Raw genomic sequence first — 22,011 nt, 5'->3', positions numbered from 1 at the left:
GACCAGTGGCTGCTCAGATCCCAGACAAAGGGAAAAATCTCCCAGGCTAGGTGACAGCTGGGAGAGCATGTGATCCTATGGGAAAGACGATGTTAGCTCCTAGGAAGGAAGGGAATTGTTTAGCCTGGTTCCAGGAGGTATAACTAGAGGTAGTGGGGTGAAATCAAGAGAAAAAAGCTGAATATCAAGTTAAATGTCCCGACAGTGAAATCTGTTAAGCCATGGAATAGCCTCCCTAAGAGAAAACAGGGGAAGACCCTTCTCATGGGACTTTTAAAACTAGACTGGGCCGGACACTAGGAAATGGATCAGAGGGCACAATTCTGCACTGATCACCCATATAGGGCTATAGCCCCAGACCCACAAAGGTATGTGGACTCCTAACTTACAATGATTTCAAATGAAGTGCAAATTAAGAGCATGCCCCTGTGTTTTTTGCCTATCTAATCTCATATTACTTTCAGCTGGACTTCATGGTGCATGTTCTGTTCTGTTAAGGTCGTTCTACCAGGCCCATCACCAGGGCGTCTGAACACCTTGATTTTATCATAGCAGGACTCAGACCCTTAACCTTAAGCCAGCAACTACAGGGCAGGGCTGTGCTGCCAGGACCTAAAGCTCAGGCATAAACTGTGTGTGAAAAATCAGTGCCAGGAGGTGGCAGCTGTGCAAAGCTGTGGCAACTCCAGCGGCCTTGAAATGGGGAAAATCCACCCAGCACACTCAGCTGCAGTAACACCTGCTGAAATAAAATGTGATGTCTTCATTGCAATCAAATCAGGCAGAAATCCAGAGCCTGGGTTTGCATTTCAACATCTTGCTAGAGGGGAAGAGTCCCCTGATTAAAAAAAGGCCAGGGAGAGCTGTGAAAAAATAAATCTGCTTTTCAGAACTGTCATTCTCTGACTGTCTATAAACACAGCAAACCACGACAGTGTGGGCTAGATGAAATGACTATAAAGTGGGGGGCGCAACTGGTTGAAAGACCTTACTCAAGGAGTAGTTACCAGTGGTTCGCTCCCAAACTGCGAGGACATATCTAATGGGGTCCCACACGTCAGTCCTGAGTCTGGTACTAGTCAACATTTCCATTCATGACTTGGATAATGGAGTAGAGAGTATGCTTCTAAAATCTGCAGCTGATGCCAACCTAGGAGGGGTTGCAAACACTTTGGAGGACAGGATTGGAATTCTTGATCTTGACGAATTGAAGAGTTCCAATTGAAGAAATAAACAAGATGACATTCCCAGGTAGCGTGTGAGATGACATTCAATAAAGATAAGTGCAAAGGAAGGAAAAATCAAGTGCACAGTTACAAAGTGGGGAATAACTGGCTAGGCTGTAGTACTTCTAAAAAGGATCTGGAGATTACAATAGTTCACAGATTGAATATGAGTCAGCAATATGGTGCACTCGCAAAAAAGGCTAATATCATTCTGGGGCATTTTAACTGGCGTGTCATATGTTAAGACATGGGAGGTAACTGTCTCACTCTACTCAGCTGGAGCACCATGTCCAATTCTGGGTGCCACACTTTAGGAAAGATGGGGACAAATTGGAGAGTGTCCAGAGGAGAGCAACAAAAATGAGAAAAGGTTTAGAAAACCTGACTGATGAGGAAAAGTTTAAAAAACTGAGCATGTTTAGTCTTGAGAAGAAGATTGAGGTGGGATCCAATAAGTCTTCAGATATATTAAAGGCTGTTATAAAAAGGACAGTGATGAAGGTAGGACAAGAAGTAATTGGTTTAATCTACAGCAGGGGAGATTTACATTAGAAATCAGGTAAAACTTTCTAACTACAGGGGGAGCTAAGCTCTGAAATAGACTTCCAAGGGAGATTGTGGAATCCCCATCTTTGGAGGTTTTAAAGACCAGGTTGGACAAACACCTGTCAGGGATGGTATAATCCAGCCTCAGTGCAGGGGCCTGGTCTAGAGAGCCTCTCAAGGTCCCTTCCAATCCTACATTTCTATGATTCTGTAAATATTGGGACCCAGGAAAAGTCAGTGCTTGGATCCCAGCCTGGTTCAGTCAGATGCTATACAAGCTTCCCCCAGCTCTACTAATACACTTTCACCTTCCCCTCCCCTCCCCCAGCATCCCCGCCCTCCAGACTAGTGGCCCAACTCCCCACCACCACATTTTAGGGCTCAGCAGTCAGCGTGTGACCCACTCCTCTGCAAACTGCCATGCTGGCTGCGGCAGTGCTAGAGATCAGACTCGCAATGAGGGGAAAGAGACCTAGAACTGGCGAGTGTATTTGAGGAGGGAGTTAGGGCAATGGCCAAGGAATGGGGATCATGTCTGTCCTGGAGCCAGGGCTGTGACAGAGGGGGATTCCCTGAGTCCTTGGGAGAGGGGGGCAATACAGTAACTGTGGGGACTGCACTGAGTTCTTTAGGCTGTTCTCAGCAGTCAGCACGAAGCTGCTTATACCCCCACCACACAGTGCTGGAGCTTGAGCAGAAATGTCACCAACGTTTCTGTCAGGCCATGGTGGGGTGTGGGCACCCAGGACCCAAAGGGAGCCTGCTGCAGCAGGTTGGGCAATGTTCTTTGATTCAACCCAGACCTGCAGTCGTCTGGACCTCCCCTGCATGCTGCCTGGCAGCTATGGCAAATTCAGGGGTCCTTCCTGATGGGAACAACACCTGCCAGGCGAGAATGAGTTTTCGCTTGTCCTCTAAGCAAGGACTGGAATGCAGGTCTCCTGGGTGAAAGGCAAGTGTGGTAAATCCCTGTGTCCCCAGGCGCTCACCCCAAGCAGACAGACTCCTTCAGCTCGGAGCACCACATGCCCAGTAAGTAACGTGTTGTTGCTGTTCTCCAGGTCTCCATCATATAGCCTCTCGCCTGTGAAGAAGAAGAAGAAGAAAAGCTCAAAGAAACGAAAAAGAAACAGGTATTCCCCCTAAAACGCTCAGCCCTGAGCCCAGCACCCGCTCCTCCCCAGGCACTGAACGCAAAGCGGTTGAGCGCAGCTGGGTGATTTGAGTTAGAAGGAGACTTAGAGGTAAAGGATGTCCATGCTGCTTGGCCCTGCTGTCTGGGCAATGTTGGCCCCTGTGGGGATGGCCAGTGCGACATCTTTGTGCTCCTTAACTCCCACATAACCCTGGGCTAAAGTGGGACAGAAATGGTGAATGGGAGTCCCTGGGAGGGATCTTGGCTGACCCAGAGAGCTCCCACTGCAATGGGATCTCTGACAGCCTTATCACCCCACCCACTCTCAGGAAGTTAGTACCTGCATTGGCCTAGCAGGGAGCAACACCTATGCTCTTCCAAAGGGTTGTGCGGAGCCTCTGCACAGGAGTGCAAGGGGCAGGGAGGCTGCCAGCTCTCCCTCCCTCTTCCCTTGCAGACCTCGCAGGGCTGGGCATAATTCAACTTTGTTCTCCAGAGGCTTTGGCATTAATGCGTGGGCTGTCCGCATTGCTCACCAAACAAGTGTCTGTCTGTCCGCAGACTCCTGCAGACAGCGCTGGGCCAGGTTTCTTTCCTAGCCATTGGCTCTTTTGGTTTGTTCCCTCTTTTTTCAATGGAAGCTTAAATTCTGCAGAATTCTGGGACCAAGCAGCTGTAGCGTAGCCTGCACATGCCAGCTCAGCCCGACTGCTCCCATATGGCCTCAACGCCAGACCATTGAAACCTGCCCAAATGGCACCCTACACAACTCAAGGAGGTGCAAATGCTCATGGGACAGCGTTCTGATGTCCCGGGGGTGGGGGCTCTAGAAATAGGATGGAAAGCTAGGACCAAACTCAAAGGCAAGGTTTATAGGAATCCATCTGAGCCCAAACCGTTGAGTTTCCCCTGGCCCTCGTCCTCTGTCACCCCATTTCCATCCTGCTTTACTAGCTCAATGAGCCTCAAAAGAACCCAAATATTGGAACCAGTGATGGGCTCAAACACAAACCCCATATGCCATATTCAGCCTGCCCACCCCCGCCCAGCCCGAACATTTAGAACAGCTCGGGTGCACGTCTACATCTGAACGTCCCAGCAGGCATCTCTCTCTCCAACAGGCCAAAAGCAGATCCAAATGCCTTCAAAGCAACAGGCCTGCTGTGAGCTGGCCCCAGCTCCAAGCTGGCTAGCTCAGGCCCATCTCTAATGGAAAGAGCATGATTACATTTTTAAATATCAAACATTCCAGTTTCTTCTTCCAACCACTGACTCAATATTTGCTGAGAACAATGGGTGCCATCTTCCTCGGAAAGTTCATATATTTATAATTGATTGAACAAACAAACCAGGACAGTCTTACAAAAGAGACAAAACAGAAAGACTAAAAATTGTGCCCAATATTCAGGGAGAGAGAGAGAGGGGGACAGAAAGACTCCTCCAAAGCATTTCACTACAAAGGAGCATGCCATATTCCTCCCAGGATTGCACCCTGCCCCAGCAATGATGGGCCCGATGGATCCTCTGCTGCTTTGCACGTGGTGCAGCCATGTGTGTGGTGCAGAGCAGGGGCAATCCATCCTCCACTCAGAACAGCAGCCTTTAACACCCAGTTTGCACAGGTGTAAATGATGACCCCGGTGCAAACCAGGCCCACTGACGTTGATGGAGAGGCTCCAGATTTACAGCAGTGTCCCTGAGATCAGACTCAGCCCCATATATCTGTAGTATTAAATGGGGTGTGGAGCATTGTTAGGGGGCTTTCCCTTCACCCACTTCCCTGGTTCTTGTCACGCAGGCAGAAAGCAAAAGGCCAGAAGTCCGAAGTGCAAGCAATGTTGATTGGAGTTAGTTTCAAGCAAGCATATCCATAGCGCTGACGCCGCTGAGCCTTGCTTCCCAGTGTCCCACTCCTCAACTCCTTAGCAGGCATCATGACACTTGCCCTTGGTCCCACCTCTTACAGTTTATGATCATGTTCCATTTTGGGGCGTTGTGAGTCTGGGGGCTTCGTCCCACCTCTTTTGTATCCCATGGGCGGGGGAAGGAGTGAGGTTGTGCTACGGTGAGGGACAGGCATTGCTTTGGCCTTTTAGTGCTTCGTTAACCTTCCCATTCATCCCCCATCGCCCCTCCCGACTGGTTGCTTGACCTTGCCTTGAGATAGGAGTTGAGGCCATCTTCAATGCATTATATTCCCACCATGCCCAGTAATATGTTAGCTGTTCTTATCTGTTCCCATTATACTAACAACCCATCTGGCTGGGCAGAAGCAACACACGGTGTCTTTTTCCTTTGTTCACACATGTTAGTAAGAATATAATATCAAAACTCAAACAGGTAAACAAGACCCAAACTTCTATCTCTGGTTATAGACAGGCCTGACTCCTACATTATGTTACTAGCCCTCCTAACAGGCGTGTGTATAGAATCAACTCCCCTAGAACACAAGGCCTGACATTGCATCAGTCTGACTCCTGCCCTCCACCACCACCATCATCAGGGAGTAAGGCCTGTAGAGCAAGAGAACCAACAAGGTCAGGTTTCAGAGAGGCCGTGCTAGGTCCCCCACCCCACATTTAACCCAGGGGCAAGGATTTGCCCCAAAATAAAGAAAACTGATAGGCAAGGGGCCTTCCTGACTGCTCGATACAGACGGATTACAGCTGCCCATTGAGCTGGCTCATCTCTCCCCACCAAGGCTGCAGGGCTGAATTAGCACCAGCAGGGAAAATTCAACCAATCAGAGGAATAAATGGACGCAGCTCAACAGAGCTCTTCCACCCAGGGCCAGATTGTCAAGTGCTCAGCACCCACAAACGGGGGCCAGAATTTCAAAACACTCAGCAGGCAGCAGCTCCCACTGGGACACTTACCAGCATTTCCAAGAGCTCAGTTCCTGGCAGGCTAAGCTATCTTGGGAAGGCTGGCAAGTAGGGGAGTGCAGGACTGGCGCCAGGGTTTCTCGCACCCTAGGCGCACGGCCATTTCGCCGCCCCCCACGCTGATCCCGCGGCTCTGGTGGAGCTGCCGCAGGCATTCCTGCGGAGGGTGCATTGGTCCGTGGCTCAGGTGGAGCTGCTGCAGGCACGCCTGCGAGAGGTCCACCGGAGCCGCGGGAGCAGCCAACCATCCGCAGGCATGACTGCGGCAGCTCCATTGGAGCCGCGGACCAACGGACCCTCCGCAGGCACGCCTGCGGCAGGTCAACCGGAGCCGCCTGCCACCCCCCCGGCAAAATGCCACCCCCTCAATAATCCTGGCGCCCTAGGTGATTGCCTAGGCCGCCTAAATGGTAGCGCTGGCCCTGTGGGAGTGTGATTCCCAGCTCCACACTAGCTCTGACGGAGCTAGTGCACTAAAAATAGAGCCTAGCTGCAGCAATGCAAGGAGTGGGACAAGAGGGACTAGCCACCCGAGTACGTGCCTCACATCTCAGATTGGTACATACACGAGGCAACACCTAACTCCTCCCACCACTCACGCCTCCACAGATAGACTATTTTTAGCATGCTAGAGTGGGTGTGTCTCCCCAAGATGGGACATACGTCACCAGCTCACAACGTAGACATATCCTTAGGTGGCTAAATGGCAGCTGAGGTCTACTGAAAGGTCCTTGTGGGGTGGACTCTTCTCTGAGCCATTTTAACACCTTTCCACTGTCTGTATGAGAGAGCTAGTTGAAATGTGTCTGTCTCTGAACAAATGTGGCAGTGTGTGTTGATTCCACAGTGACATCTACATTCAGTTTATATATTTGCTTCTTGCAGGTTATCTTCAAAGAAGAGAAGACATAGGTAAGGGCTCTGAAAGCTTTGCCACCCACTTACGCAGTATGGGGTAATTCTGCCCACGTGGAGTGATGGGAAACACCATTGGACTCTAGGGAAGTCCAGATTTGCTAGTGCTGGCGCAGGAAGGTGTAAGTTTTACCTAGCAGAGGTTATGAAACACCCTAGGCTCCCCCTCCACCCACAGAGCATCTGAGGTTAAAGCTGCATTGGGCCATCTCAGCCTCTTCCATTGGGGTGGAATTCCACTGTATGTGCTGCTTGACCTGAGTGGTACTTTGGTCTCATGTTGGTCTCTCTATACATGGGTGAATGCTACCCCTGGTGAACTTCTGTCAGCACATACAAGCATAGGCCATGCACTAAATCCAGCTCCTGGAGTGCATATTTATAGCTAGGTTAAGGTTAACCCTTCCTTGAACAGGTAAATTTTAAAAGGGAGAGTGCACAGACTTAGCCGGACAGTATAGGAGTCATACATTCACTGAGTGTTATTTTTGCCTTCCTATGTGCAAGGGCATTTGGAAGATTTTTTGCAGTGGTGGCCTGCTGTGCTGTTACACCAAAGGGCCTGACAGTTTTCCCTTTATGGATCCCAGCTTTGAGGTATTCCAATAGCTCCTGGGTTTTAATTTGTCCCTTGGGTGCCACAGCACTGTCAAAACCAGACATCATTTGCAATCTTGTTAGCTGTGAGGGTCCAGTGTCAGTGAGCGGAAGCCACCCTCCCTCCGACTTCACTGCTAGTTAAAAGTTCTTACTCTGATTGCTCAACGAGCTTAAAGGCTGGCTGGAAACTCTGTCCTAAACGTACAGATTCGGGGCTCAACTTGTAACTGAGCAAGCTAGTGTCTGATGTCAGTTTCCTACTGTGCTGGCTGGCGCTTGATCCAGACTGTAATTAAAGGTTCCAGAATGTGGATTTTAATGAAAAACTTGTGTTCCCAAGACAGCTTCTAGGGGCTTTTTTAGTGGGGAGAGGTGCAGCTTGAGAAAGCTGAGCTCAGGAAAGTATGAAACCTCTTTCTAGAGGCAGATCTGTAGTGGCTTGGCCTGCATTCTGAAACGCCTTTCTCTCATGGTGTGCTTTACCAGCAAACCTACACTGTGATGAGAATCCATCAACTGAAGGGCCTTGTGCAGGAAGCTCATTGTATCCTACTGTAATAGTCCCTCACTCTCCCTCTCAGAGGGAGGCCACTCAGGCTGGTCCTGTGGGGCCAGACCAGAGTTTGCGAGACAGGCAAGAGCCCCTAATAGGACTGGGCGATTTAATAGTCCCTGTCAGGCTTTTGCCTGGGTTTGGGTGTCTCAAGCTGTCAGCCCTTAAAGCGAGTCTATTCGGGCTGGCTGTGGCCTGGGTGGAGCTCAGGCAGCCAGCAAACAAAACAGTCTCAGGGCTGGGTTCAGCCAGCAAACAAACAGTCTTCCAGGGGAACTGAGTCCTGGGCTTGGAAAGGGACAGGCTACAAGCAAGCAAGAGTCTCATGGCTGGCTTTGGTCTGGGCGGGGCTCAGGTAGCCAGCAAGCAAACCACTCTACAGCTGGGCATGGGCTTGAGTAGGCTCAGGGGCGAGCAAACAAAACAGTCTTACAGGGCTGACTTTAGCCTGGGGAGAGCTCAGGCAGCCGGCAAACAAAACAGTCTACAGGTGAGTGATAAGGGACGCTCCTCTTCAGAGCTAGAGCCTCCTTTCACAGTGTAGGGGGTCAGCCACCCTGGGGTGGGGTGGCAGGGGGACGCAGGCCCCCACCCTACTCCACCACATCCCAGCCCAGGGCCCTGGCAGGGGCAGAATCGGCTGCCCCAGTGTCGGCAGGGATCCAGCCGCAAAACGCCAACTGGGCCACCCTTGGCTCTGCAGCCAGCTGCTTCGGGGCTGCCCCTGGGCCACTTCCTGCCACCCTGGGGTTTGGTACCTCTAGCCTCCAGGCCTCTTCCAGCAACTCAGGGTAGATGGCAGCAGGCACTCCAGGCCACATCTCGTCGGTGTCTGTGGATTGGGCACCGCTCGGTGAGGGTTCCTCTCGGGGACATGGGAAAGCATCCTTCCCCTCCACAGGCTGTCCCCTAACTGTGCTGCGGGGCCAGCCTTTTATACTTCTAGCCACGCCCCAGTACTTCAGGCGAGGGGGGTGGGGTGATCTAGGCTCCGCCCTCCAAAGGGAGTGTAATGGTCCCTCACCCTCCCCACTTAGCCTCGCTACACCTACTCATTGAAGTCTTTGGCTCTATGGACCCAAGTCACCGCTGCTTTATTCTAGATTTACACTGGTGTAAGTCCACCGATACCAATACATGTATATTCAATATATAGTTTTCATCCACTTTCTCTACAAGGCAAGTGGGATGATTGATCCCTTTGTTTGGGGCTCATAAGACAATATGTTTTTTTACTGAAATACAGTGGACCAGATTCACTCTACTGGGATAAATAAACCCAAGACCATTGGCGTGAATGGAATTGTGTCCATTTGCATCAATGGTGAACAAAACATGCGGGTGATTTCTGAGATACACTGTCCTGTTAGTTTGATTTGTTTTGGGTGATTAGAACTGAAATCTTCCAATTAATTAGCCATTTCTTATTTAGTTCCTCAAGCCCAAAAAGTAAAAGGAAGGAAGAAAGAAAACACAAAAAACAGTAAGTAGAGATGTGCTGAACTATCCAATGTGTTTTTGTTGAACTGTCCCTTTAAAAGTCATGGATGTGGGGGAGGTTTTGGTACCAGAAAACTGTTTGTTGGTATTGTATGGAGTTAGCCACAGATGGGCACCCATCACAGTAAACCTCCTCTTGCATTTTGAAATCACATGCTTATTTTCCAGCTAAAACAAGGGATGTTTTTATCCTTCCCAAGGAGGATTTGAATTAGAGCTGGTCAGTGTTTTCCAAACTTGAACATTTAAAATTTTGAAGCTAGAAAAACTTTGTGTTGGGGATGGAGGGATGGGGGGAAATCCAAAAAAGTTTGTAAAATGTTTGTCCCTTTTGTCTGACCAACTCTGCTTGGAATATAAAGATCAAAACATCAGGGACTGCCATTTCAAAAGGCAGGGGCTGCTCAGTGGCAGGTGCAAAATACACAGCTCATACTTGGCCTTGCTGAGTGCTTGTGGAAAATTGAAGTACAGCACCTCCGAGAGATGGCCAATAGTGTCATAAGGAGGCTTGACACATGGAAAGGCCAATGTTCAAATTTTCTTCATGCTGTAGGGACAAAGGCATTCGAAAGCAGCAGTGTGCTTTGAGGATGTGCGCTCCACACTTGCCTCAATCTTGCAAACTATATGCATTCACATGTATGTAAGGTAACTATGGACACAAGAACTTCATGCAATCGGGCATGCAAAGGGTGGCTTGGGTGTACAAATGTCCATTTGCACATGCAGTGTATGCAATCTGTATGCCCAATGTGGGAACAGCAGGCAGCGTTACCTGTGCAATATGCACATACTTAATTTACACCCATAGCATGGTACCCTCCTTTTTTGAACCTATAACCCCAGATGTGGTGAAAAGCAAGATATATTTCAGGGAGCAGAGGGACAGTTTAATGTATGCTAACACAGCTGAGACACTACCTCAGTCTTTAAAGGGCATCCAAACTCCTATAGGAGGGGTGCACTCAGGAGGGGAGGCTGAGAAGAAATGTGACCAGCACTGCAGAGTGCAGACCAAAATGACCCCTGACTCTGAGACTTCATGCCAGGACAGCCCAGCTTGAGGCGAATGATCACATGTCTGCCTGCGACGTTTAATCTGTGACGCAGTCCGGATGTTGCCCCCCATTGCTTTCACTCCCTTAGGGCAAGGTTGCAATCCCCTGACTCAGGAGAGCTCATACCACTCTAGCCAAAATGAGGAACACCCTCTACGAATGCAGCACAACAGGGGTGTTGTGTTCCCCACATTCCTTTAACTCCTGCCTTATCTAATACTAAGCACAAATAGCCCCACTGATTCCAGCGGGGTCACTCATGGAATAAGGCACCACTAACCGTAAGTGTGGCAGAACCTGCTGCTAGGTAAAGAAGAGGAACCAAAATAAATCAGGTGAAGGAAACTGTGTGGTTTCAAGGTAGCAGCTGTCCCCAGGGCAGACTCTGATCTCTTGAGCTGCGTTTTGATCCAGAATCTCTCTGGTTTGAGCCAATCTGCAGTGGGGCTTTCCCAGCAAGAACACAGCTGGCTACTCGTTCATTGGGACAGAGGAGGAAATGTTCGCGTCACAGCTTCATTATTTGTGGTGTGGCTGGTCACCTAAGGTAGATGGTACCATTTCTGCACCCCGATGGGATGGCAAAAGCTTTAAATGAAGATTAACAAGGATAGTAAATGGTCCAGACTAATAGGGCTACCCCTCTGATACATGAAGGCAGACACAGATCTTTGTACAAGGGGCCAGATGTTCACTATTGCCCACTGCAAGCATTCAAAAGTCATGAACCAAGCCCCCCAAATCATGATCGGCTTGAAATGGTGAGATTTTTAATTAATAATAGTAATAATAATTAATAATAAAGGTGAGGTTCTTCTTATTTGCCTCGAGGTTTTTTTAGGTTGCAGCTGGGCCACATTTCGAAGCTTTTCTCTGCAGTGATGAAGGCTAGAAAAGTTTCTGCTTAGTTTCTCACCAAATTTCATGCCTCCAGGAGCTGGGGCTTTAAGAAAAACAGCAAACATCATGAGAGTTGTGATAAGATCACACAAGTTGGCAACACATTCCCCAAACATTCCTGTGAACAAAAAAACAAACCCATCGAACTGGCCAAAATCAGCAAAGAGCAAATAATAAGCAGATACAAAAATGGTCAAACCAAACAGCCAATGAGAGTCTAAGTAAATGTTGACCCGACAGCTTTTGCAATGTTTAATCTGCTCTGAGCGGGATATTCTTTTGTATTGGGAGGGATGCAGTTCTCAAGCAGATGAGCTGCTGGTTTTAATGTAGGTTGATTTATTACACCTGTGACAAAGTTCCTCCTCTATCTTGGTGGGTCCTGCGCTTATTGGCAGATTTGTTCACCTCAGTGATCTTCCCCACAGTCTGGGTCAACTCCTCCTGTGTTCGATCAGGAGTTGGGAGGTTTGGGGGAAACCCGGGCCCGCCCTCTACTCCGGGTTCCAGCCCAGGGCCCTGTGGATTGCAGCTGTGTATAGTACCTCCTGTAACAGCTGCATGACAGCTACATCTCCCTGGGCTACTTCCCCATGACCTCCTCCAAACACCTTCTTTATCCTCATCACAGGATCTTCCTCCTGGTGTCTGATAACGCTTGTACTCCTTAGTCCTCCAGCAGCACACCCTCTCACTCTCAGCTCCTCGTGCCTCTTCCTCACATGCACTTCCTCTCCCTGACTGGAGAGAGCTCCTTTTTAAACCCAGGTGCCCTGATTAGCCTGCCTTGATTGGCTGCAGGTGTTCTAATCAGCCTGTCTGCCAGAATTGGTTCTAGCAGGTTCCTTATTACTCCAGTGCAGTCCCTGCTGTGGTCACTCAGGGAACAGAAAACTACTCAGCCAGTGACCAGTATATTTGCCCTCTACCAGACTCCTGTACCCCACTGGCCTGGATCTGTTACACACCCCAGTTGTGTGACATGTGGGCAGAAATCCAGAATTTCTGAATAAAACAATGCACGTGGCCAAATAACAAAGCCACAAAATTAGATCATGCCCCAGCCCTCATGCTAACAATCCCCTCCTGGCTAACAAATCACTATCTCCATTAGCTAGCTCCTGCTGGCTGAAAATCCAGGCTTCACAGATACCTAAAATGTTGCCAAATATGGGCTCTGACCAGCCACCAAAAGGAACAAATGCTGAAGCTGATAGCTTGCCACCAAAGCCCCGTCATGCCCACTGCAGAGTGCAACCCTAGTGGCAGATAACAAGAACGTTACAATCAATTGTAACTGCTGTATTGGAGCAAAGGGGGAGTGGAACAGGCCTCTGGATGCTGGGGCACATGCATTCATCCCTGCGCGCCTGTCCCTTTAAAACTGGGTGGTCACAGGGCATGTGACTAGGAGCTAGTACATGATCTACAAGAAGACAGATCTAAAGCTTCCTGCCTCTTAAGCAAGGGCAGCACACGGGTTTGAGCTAAATTCAGGGAAAACCTACAGAGAGAGGTCTCTGTAGCAGCCAGGAAAGGGCTCTCTGGCAGGCAAAGATGTGCCTCCTCTTCTCAGCTGAAGGAAGCAGGGAAGGTGTCCGTCACCATGTATCTTGTGTTATTTTGAGCCTCTCTTGCATCTTCTGCTCAGTAATAAACCCACTCTGTGGAAAGGGACTTGGGCCTAACCTTGGGAGTTTCGTTTGGAGTGACCTGGCTGATGAGACTTCCCACTAGCTGACAGAGAGGCCCAGAAGTAAGGAGATCCCAGCCTGCAGAGTAGTTTGTGTTACAGTTGCCCAAAGGATGTTGGCTGATCAGTTGTGCTCTTCCAGCCTGGCAGATGCACGGATTCATAGAGCTTAAGACAAGAAGGGATCATTACTGTCATCTAGTCTGACCTCCTGCATAGCACAGGCTGTAGAACTCCACCCTATGACTCCTGCTTCGAGCTCGGTGACTTGTGGTTGAGGTATGGCCTATCTCTTGGAAAGGCATGAGGTGTTGATCTGTAAACTCCAAGCAATGGCTAATAATCTTCACTGTTTAGAAAAATGTACACCTTATTTCCATTTTGTCTGTTGCCAACTTCAGCTTCCATCCACTTGATCTCAGGCTGCCTTTGTCTGCTAGATTAATGAACTGTTTTCTTTCCATTCTCAAAAGATCTCATAGCCGGCCACGAAAATCCCACCGCCATCGCCACTACCACTACCACTCTTGCTCGGAGAGCTCCGATTCCCTCTCCTCTAGCTGCCAAAGCAGGTAATGGTGCCATTTGTGGAATTGATTTTCCTTTTGCCTAGCATCAGAGCTAGCTCAGGGGCTCAGTCTAAACCACCGCCATGCACTGAGATGCTCTGTCTCCCTCTAGTAGTGGCTGGGACACACAGAGAGGTGGTTGAGCCTGCTACTATCTTGGGTTGGGTTGGGAGCAGTATTTTTAGCTCAAGCAGTAGAGGCTCATGCTTTTAGATCTAGAGGTGCCAGGTTCAGTCCCTGCTGCCCATGATCCTGCCAGGGACACAGCTTAACATCATCCTAGTTTCCCAGGGTGACAGTGACCTGAAGGCACATGACCAGCCCAAGGCCTATGCACCACTGAACTCTCACTTTTAAGCCCTTAAAATAGGTCTTGATACATGGGTGACTCTCATACCCAGTGGAGCTATTTGCCATTGTCACTAAACAGCTGACCACTTTGACACGAGTAGCCATCTTTGTTATGGGCATGGCAGAGAGGGTGGTGGTATATGCCAGGGTTGCTGGGCAATGGAAGAGCTGTGTGAAAGGATTGTGCTAGACTTGGCCCAGGTCACTCTGCCATTTACACAAATACTCAGCTTTAAAAACAAAGAAGATACTTTAAGGAATTTGGTGGCAGTCGTGAAGAGTTGTTGATCGCTGGAGGAGGGAATGCAGTGTGAGGACAAGACAATCATGGAACACATTAAAACAGGCGGACAGGGCTGCATTCTCTCAGAGGCATGTCACCTCCGGGGTTTTAAGACCCCTCCAAATAGAGATGGAGACAAGCCACAAAAGTCAGATCCAGGTTTCATCTCCCACACTAAAGTGCAGGGAGGTTTGGAAAAAGAGTTTGTGTCCAGGCTGTTTCCAAGTAAAATTTGGATCTGAGTCCAGATTTGGATTCTGAACCCCTCTGAAGTTTGGAGGCTTTGGATCAGGGTCCAAACTCATCATGAGTTGCCCAGTTTCAAAACATTAAGAAAACTCAAATAGGAATAGGAGTCAGTATCCACCTTTTCTCTCAAATTCCGGCAGCCAGCCGCAGCCTCGCCTGCCTCAAGGTAGTTATCAAAGAGGTGAAATTCACCTATGTGTAGTGGACCCATAATGACCCCTAGCTCTTACACAGCACCTCAGCCAGGAGATCTCAAAACACTTCATGAAGGAAGCATCATTATCCTCATTTTACAGATGGGGAAACTGAGGGCAGGGAAGAGGCCCAAGGTCACCCAACAGGCCAGTGGCTGAGCCACAAGTAGAATCCTTATCTCCTGAGTCCTGCTCCCGTGCTGTATCCACTAGGCCACAGCCTACTGTAAGCCTGGTGCTGGCTCTCTGCACAGGAGTTACTTTCCCCCAACATGTGGCGCCAACAGATAGGGTGGCCACTCACACGTTCCCGGAATACTGGGCTTCCCAGTGCTTCTAGGAATGGTGGGGGAAACCTTTTGAAGAGCGTGCTGCCCTACCTCCACCCCCGCCGGCATCATCTTGCGCACACAGTGCATTCAAAGTCATGCCACACAGGCGGGGGAGTGCAATCTTGTAGTGCACACAACCCTGCTCCCCTGCCTTGACTTTGCATGCACGATGTGTTCGAGGTCATGCCAGTGGGCGCAGAGTGGCGCACTCTTAAAGAGGCATCCTCTGTCCAATACCAGACAAAACCATGTCCGGGTTTGTCCCAGTATCAGACAGGGCACTAAAGTGCACTACAAGAGGACTGTCCGGTTTATAGCCAGAGAAATGGCTTCATTACGCGGAAGATGGGACATTGTGGGTACTGCTGCAATACAAATCACTAATACTACTACCAATTCATCATGATTTGATTTGACATTTCTCTTTCTTCAGGCACAGAGCCAGGTCTCGGGAGAAAGGCCACAAAGCAAGACGAAGACGCTCCCAGCACTGTTCAAAGAGCACTGAGAAGCGAAGCATCTCTGCAGAGGGTCAGGCCAGCCATTCCCCCTGCCAAACCCTTCAGAGCTGCAGCTTCCTCTCAGCTAAGGAAGTAGTAAGTATTCTGCATTCTGCTTCCTTGTGCAGACTAGCCACCGAAACTTGGGGGGAAAATCCAGTATGAAATTTTTATAACTCAATTACAGTTACATTAGACAAAGTTGGTTTAAAACTGTATTATTTATTGATGGTGCTGTTCTCCGATGTATTAAAAGTCATTCCTTTCCCTCAGCGCTTACACACTGGAGGTGGGGTAGGATAACCCTTTAGTCTATGAATAATGAATAGGGGACATTTAACGAAAAAACAGCCTCCAGCAATGGTATTGTACAGGGACGTGTTTGTTATGCAGTCATTGCTCAGCTGGATGTGAACTTAAATTCGCTGGTCTTTGTGCCCAATGGTTTAGTCCTTGGCGGGGGATCAAGAGAATCAAACGTATATGAAAGAAACATTTACATTGAATGAATTGGGGATTTTTGGCAGGGGATGTTTGTTGACTTTCGGAATTCTTTTAAGATCATCGCTCCTCTTTGCTGACCAACCGAAGGGCCAAATTCTGAGCTTGTAGGCAGCTCCTCTTGATAGAACGGGGGCTGTGTGTGCAGCCAATGGTAGAGTCAGACCCAGTGTTTTGGGGTATCTTTTCATCTACAAAGAGAGAGAGAATCTAATCCATGTCCTAGAACCTGTCTTCATCTCACGAGAGAGAGAAAGAGAGAACTACATAAGGACCTGATTCTCCACCACACTGCATCTTATACAGCACTGTGCAAAACAGGAGTAAAGAGCTGTCAGATCGGGATGAACTCACTTCACACAGAGATAAACCACTACACAAGGTGCAACCCAGTGAAGAATCTGGCCTGTGTGTGTACAATATTAGAGATGGGTCTGAACCACAGCACTAAGGCCTCCAAGCCACCATACTTGTAAATATTGTAAGCCTAATTCTCTCACTTATACAGCAGATGTAAATCAGGAGTAATGTGACTGGACTCAATAGCTATACCGATGTAAAGCCAACATCAGTAAGAGGAGAATCTCTGTGTGTGTGTTTAGAGAGAGAGAGATACACACGTGCACACACGCCGAGAGAGAAATATGTCACAGAATGGTGAGCTGTGAAGTTTTTATTGGCATGAAATTTCAGATGCCGCATTACTGGTGACCGGTGAAACTGAAAGAGTTAACAGCTCATCTCAAAGGATGGCCAGTCAAACTGTTACATTGCATCACACCATCATGTTTTCTGTATAAGCCACTTACTTTACAGACAAACTCTTTAAGAAATCTTTTAGAGAGTTTAAAAATCCCTTTAATTGGGACTATTTTTTCTAGCCCTCTGTCTCCGAAGCCAGGCTCCCTCATGAGACCAACTGCCATAAAGGATAATAACTACAACATTTTAGAAACCTCTAAAGACGATCTAAGATCGAGCATAGTACCTGCACTCTGCATTCCTTTTGCATAGGTGTAAATGACCACACAAGGCAGATAAAAATCAGCCTCAGCATGTTTATAGATATAGCTGCAGGTTATGGGTAAGAAATATAAGTCATTGGGACATCTATATTCTTTCTACTTTAGCCTACTAACATGAGCAAATATTCTAATAGCAAAAATCTATGTGTATATTTACTATGCAGTCTGTCAGTGTTCTCCCTTGTCCCAAACTAAAATACACACACTCAGGCCATGATTCAGGAAAGCACTTCAAGCACCTGGTTAAAGATAAGTCGTTAAAGCACCTGCTTAAAGACTTAAAGATAAGTATTGTCCTGAACAAGGACGCTTTTCGTGAATAAGGGCCTTAAATATCATGTAAAGAATAACTGAGGATGGAAAGATGATGAATAAACATTAATCTTGTGCTTTAGGAATGACCTATTTCGTGGTTTCACTCTGCCTTTTGTAGATTAAGTGGTCAGGTCTTTAACTAGGGCAGGATGAATATTTTTCCATCAAAACTCTTTTTGATGGAAATTTGGGTTTTTAACTAAATTAAAATTTTCATAAAATATATCAGCTTTCTGCAGAAAATTTTGACTATTTGTTGAGAAACTGGACATCCGAAAACCTAAGCTGAAAAAAAACAAAACATTTTGATACAGCAATGCTGCCATGGTCCTGTATGGGGGTTGTAGTTCCATTGATTCATACCACCCATTGTCCTCTGTGGACTGGATTCCCTAGTCAGACTATATCTCCCATGATGCACCATGGCAGCTCAGTCAGAGGGGAGATTATGATGCATGATGGGAGATGTAGTCTGACTAGGAAGCCGGGCCCATAATTGAGATTGCAAGCATGAGAGCTCAAACGGCAACTCCCATGAACCACTGTGGCAGCATTCCTGAATCTAGGGGTTTGGGCTTTGGCCAAAAGTTTTTTGAGGTTCCTCCCTTCCTTTTCTGTCAAACCCCGACCCCACCCCACCCCACCCCCCAAAAAGTTGAAGCTTTCTTTCGGGGGGGAGGGAGTGATATGAGTTATCCTTTTCATTTTAATTGGTATTTTCCACAAAGAATAAAACCATTTTCTAACCAGCTCTATCTGTAAATCATTAGAAAAAACACATTGTGCTATCCGTTGCATTTCTCTCTCTCTTACTTCTATACACGTGGGTGCACATACACACAGAGTAGACAACCAATAATTTCATGCTTCTTTGCTTTTCTGTAATAAATTTCCTAGCCTCTTCCTCTATTTTCTCTCTGCTGAACAATTAATAACAAGCAGCCACGATGGAAACCTACTCAGAACAGGATTACATGGCTATCCCTTGGTGCACTGAGAAACTGAGGGTAATATGCAATATCTATTTTTAAACAGAGGAATAACAAGCCCCCTGACCTGCTATAGCTGTTTTACTACGCACTGATACAGATATATTTCATGCTGCTTTGCTTTTAGGAAGTCTTAGGTGAAATGAACCATATAAATACCTCTAGGATATGCATCTAATTGCTTTTGTTGTATCCAGGAGCAGTGCCAGGGTTTCTGGCACCCTAGGCAGAATTCGGGGGGCGGCATTTTGTGCGCTCCCTACGGGGCACTCGAGAGCTTCTGGTTCCACTCCCATCGCGCCACCAAAGAAGGACCCTCAGCCGAAATGCTGCAGGCGACAGCAGCAGTCATTGAGCTGCTCAATTGCCTGCCGCTGTTTTCCGCAGCACGGCGGCAGAAGGTCCTTCTTCTGTGGCATGACAGGAGTGGAACCAGAAGCTCCCGTGTGCCCCATGGGGAGTGCACAAAATGCCGCTCCCCAAATCCTGACGCCCTAGGCGACCACTTAGGGTCACCTAATGGAAGCGCTGGCCCTGGTTGTATCTGATGATGATGACTGCAGACTGTACACCGATACCTCTCTCCAGCACCCTGACTTCCACTGACACTCCTTTTATCAGCAGCTAAAACAAACATAGTCTTGAGCCAAATTTTTAGCAAGCCCATAGGCAGGTTTGGGGTACAGTTATTTCAAGCAAAGCTAATTATTTCTGTGCTAACATTAAGATGGAGGAGGGGAAATGCCAGCCAAGGCAAAGAGTGTCTCAGCATGAGCTAGGAAGGTTTCAGAAGCCTTGCAAGAAGCCTGGTTTTGACTACATGTTGTTCCATGTTTTCCAGTCCTTCTTTTGGTTTTAAATAGGGAGTTTCTTTTAACACTCCAGCAGCATGTAAAGTAACAGTCTCCTTAAAGTTCAAGGGTAAAAGAAGTTTAAAAAAAATTGTGGGTTATTTGCATATTTAAATATGCAAATTCTGGTTTCTATTTTTTAATCCCAATCTGAGACCTGCATTGTGCCAAAATCCCTGCACTGTTTGGGGCTGAAGTCAGGATGGAACAGTCTGACTGCCCTGGGCTGGAGGAGTATGGGCATATTTGAGCCTGAGCAGAGAGCACTGGCTGGAGTCCAGCAGCAGGTGGGCATGGGTGCAGCTCTGCCAGTGCACCTCACACCTGGTCTGCAACACCCCCAGCTGTTCCCATTCAGAGCCTCCCCAGAGCATTTGTTTCCAACCATGTAGGCTGATGAGATTTCGCAAGGCCAACAAACGGTCACGTTGGGCTAGGCTGGAGACTCCCACTCCAGTAGCTGTCTGATGTAGGCCATATGAGTGTGTAGACAGACATCCAGCAGCAAACAGCAAGTGCAGTGATAAACACGCCTCACTGTGATATCCCTCTGTTCTTACATATAATAGGTGTCTGGCATCATTTGAATAGACTCAGCCTAGCCTTTATTGTGCCAAGGACCCAATTCTATGCTCTCTGTGCAGGCAAAGCTCTTCTCAAAATCACGGCAGATCCTTTCACTGAGTTTTGCTACAGTCAGGAATAGAGGGTTGGCCCCTTTGTGGGTGTATCTTATTTCCATGCACCGATATCTTTATACAGAGCCATTCGCTTTAACAAGACTTAAACACAGATCCACAATTGGGGTAAATCGGCAGCACTCCATTAAAGCCAAGGGACTCATGCCAGTTTACCCCAGCTAAGGGTCTGGCCCAGAAATCAGTAACACGGTATCTCCCTAAAAGCTTGCTGAGCACATGGCCCCTTTCTCTCAAGCGAGCCCTGTCAGCAGGTGGCACTTCCAATTCCAGAAGCTCATCAGCAATCTGTGCTGCCTGTATAACCTGCTGCCATAATGAATAGCAAGATTTGATGGGGTCATTGACACACATGCTTTATTCCCTTTATTATTAGCATGCCAAGAAGAAAAAGATTAGGCACTGCCTAAAAAAGAAATTAATGGTACTTTGAAATGAGTTTTACAAAAGACATAGACCCAGGAAAGAAATCCTCCAACTATAAACCGAGCCGTGCAGAGCTACTCATGGCAAGATCTCATTCCCCATATGGCTGAGAAAATGTATAGCCGTATCTCTCCACGGGGCTATTTGAAGCACAGTAAATGGACTTGTTCAGTTTAATCGGAATACTCTTAGTGATTGTATTTTTGTAATCTGTTGGGCTGTGTGGCCTCTTGATCTAGGATTTTAGTAGAAATTAAATTCTGAAGTGTAAGTGAGGGCCTCTTTATTCCCCCCCCCCTTCATTTTGAGTAAATAATGATTTGAAACAGAAAAACAATAAATAAGTAAGCGGGCTCCCTCAAGGGCAGCTATAGATCCTTCAGTAAAAGCTAAAGGAAGCGACGTTTCCTGAAGTTATTTAATTACTTCTTAGAAGTTGGTGAGGTTTGGGGAGGGGAATCCTAATGTTCACACAGAGCAAATTAAGGCCATAAAAGACTAGGCACTTTAAAACATGCCCTCCCTCCTCCGCCCCCAATAAAAGATCATTAGAATTCACTTGAACTCTGTACAGTGTTTCATACATGGTGTTTGGTGTCTAGTTCGTATGGCTGATGCTTCCTCATACGCAACAGAAGGAGGGAGAGTAGGGGTGATCAGTGGTGAATTTCACCACAGAACAGAGGGCAGCAAAAGGACTGTTCACCACATATCATCCCTCGTAAGTCCAATTTTGAGGGCTAAAGTGATGCAGATGCTGGTCCTTTGGTGCAGGATTGAATTTTATGCCAGGTGTCTAAGAAATAGTGGAAATCTTTCCAATTAGTTGCATCCTGGGTGGTTGTTACTAATATTGTGGGAGAGGGGAATAGTCAGCTATTCTCCTCTCCCTGACAACCTGCTACTACACCAGGTCAGGCCCTCTGGCCTTCAGATGTGAAATATGCAGCACTGGGCAAGGTTTCCTGGTGTTTCCTCTTACCTCCGTATTGCTGGTACAGGTACTAGGTAACTCAACGGATGGCTGAGCTGGATATAGCACGCAAGTCCCAGGCACTTATGAAGTGTCAACAGCGTCTCTAGCACAAGAGATCATATGGCCAAATCCTGACGTCTTTACTCAGGCAAAACATCCCATGGAGTCCAAACTAAGCAAGGACCATGGGATATGGCTCACTGAAGGCTGGGTGTCAGGGGGGCAATGATTGTGTCATCACCTCTGGAAATGTTATTGGCCATTTGAATAGGGCAAGGAGGAGGAATTGGGCAGGGAGGAAGGAAAGATCAAAGGGGAGAGAATCTGGATCCCATATCTCTTCTCAGTGTGGACACAAAGTTTCAAGAGTTAATTTAATTTTTAAAATGTTGACAAAAGGAATGGAATTTGCAAGGGGAAGAGGAGAAGATTTAGCAAAACGTTTTAGCACTTAAAGTTAAGCATATGTTTAAGTCCAGTTGACTTCAGTGGGGCTTGATTCCTTCTTAAGTGCTGTACTGAATTGGGGCCTAAGGGAGGAATGTATTGACTCTCAAATTATAAAATGACCTTGCAGTATACTGAGAACAATGACCACTTCCGAGCCAGACTTTAGCAAAGCTGAAACAAAAGCAAGTATCCCAGTCCTTACAGACATCCTAAGGGGGCTACTTTGGAAATGCTGGGAGCAAACAAAGAAACATTTAATGTGTTTCCTGGCAGAGAGAAGAAGGATCT

At 47.7% G+C, this 22,011-nt stretch overlaps 1 protein-coding gene across 1 annotated transcript in view; it reads left to right on the top strand.

Moving 5' to 3' along the window:
* SRRM4 (serine/arginine repetitive matrix 4) overlaps positions 1-22,011 on the top strand; it is a 146,226-nt gene that overhangs the window by 113,598 nt on the left and 10,617 nt on the right. Inside the window, exons 4-8 of the mRNA XM_075059959.1 lie at positions 2,834-2,905; positions 6,678-6,704; positions 9,293-9,343; positions 13,488-13,586; positions 15,426-15,588. Of these exons, the coding sequence (XP_074916060.1) occupies positions 2,834-2,905; positions 6,678-6,704; positions 9,293-9,343; positions 13,488-13,586; positions 15,426-15,588 (412 nt within the window). The remainder of the gene's footprint in view (positions 1-2,833; positions 2,906-6,677; positions 6,705-9,292; positions 9,344-13,487; positions 13,587-15,425; positions 15,589-22,011) is intronic.

The sequence above is a fragment of the Chelonoidis abingdonii genome, chromosome 22 (assembly GCF_003597395.2).
Source record: "Chelonoidis abingdonii isolate Lonesome George chromosome 22, CheloAbing_2.0, whole genome shotgun sequence".
In the NCBI taxonomy this organism is placed as follows: Eukaryota; Metazoa; Chordata; order Testudines; family Testudinidae; genus Chelonoidis; species Chelonoidis abingdonii.
The sequence above is the reverse complement of the archived record's forward strand: the minus strand, read 5'-3'. Positions and strand labels throughout refer to the sequence as shown.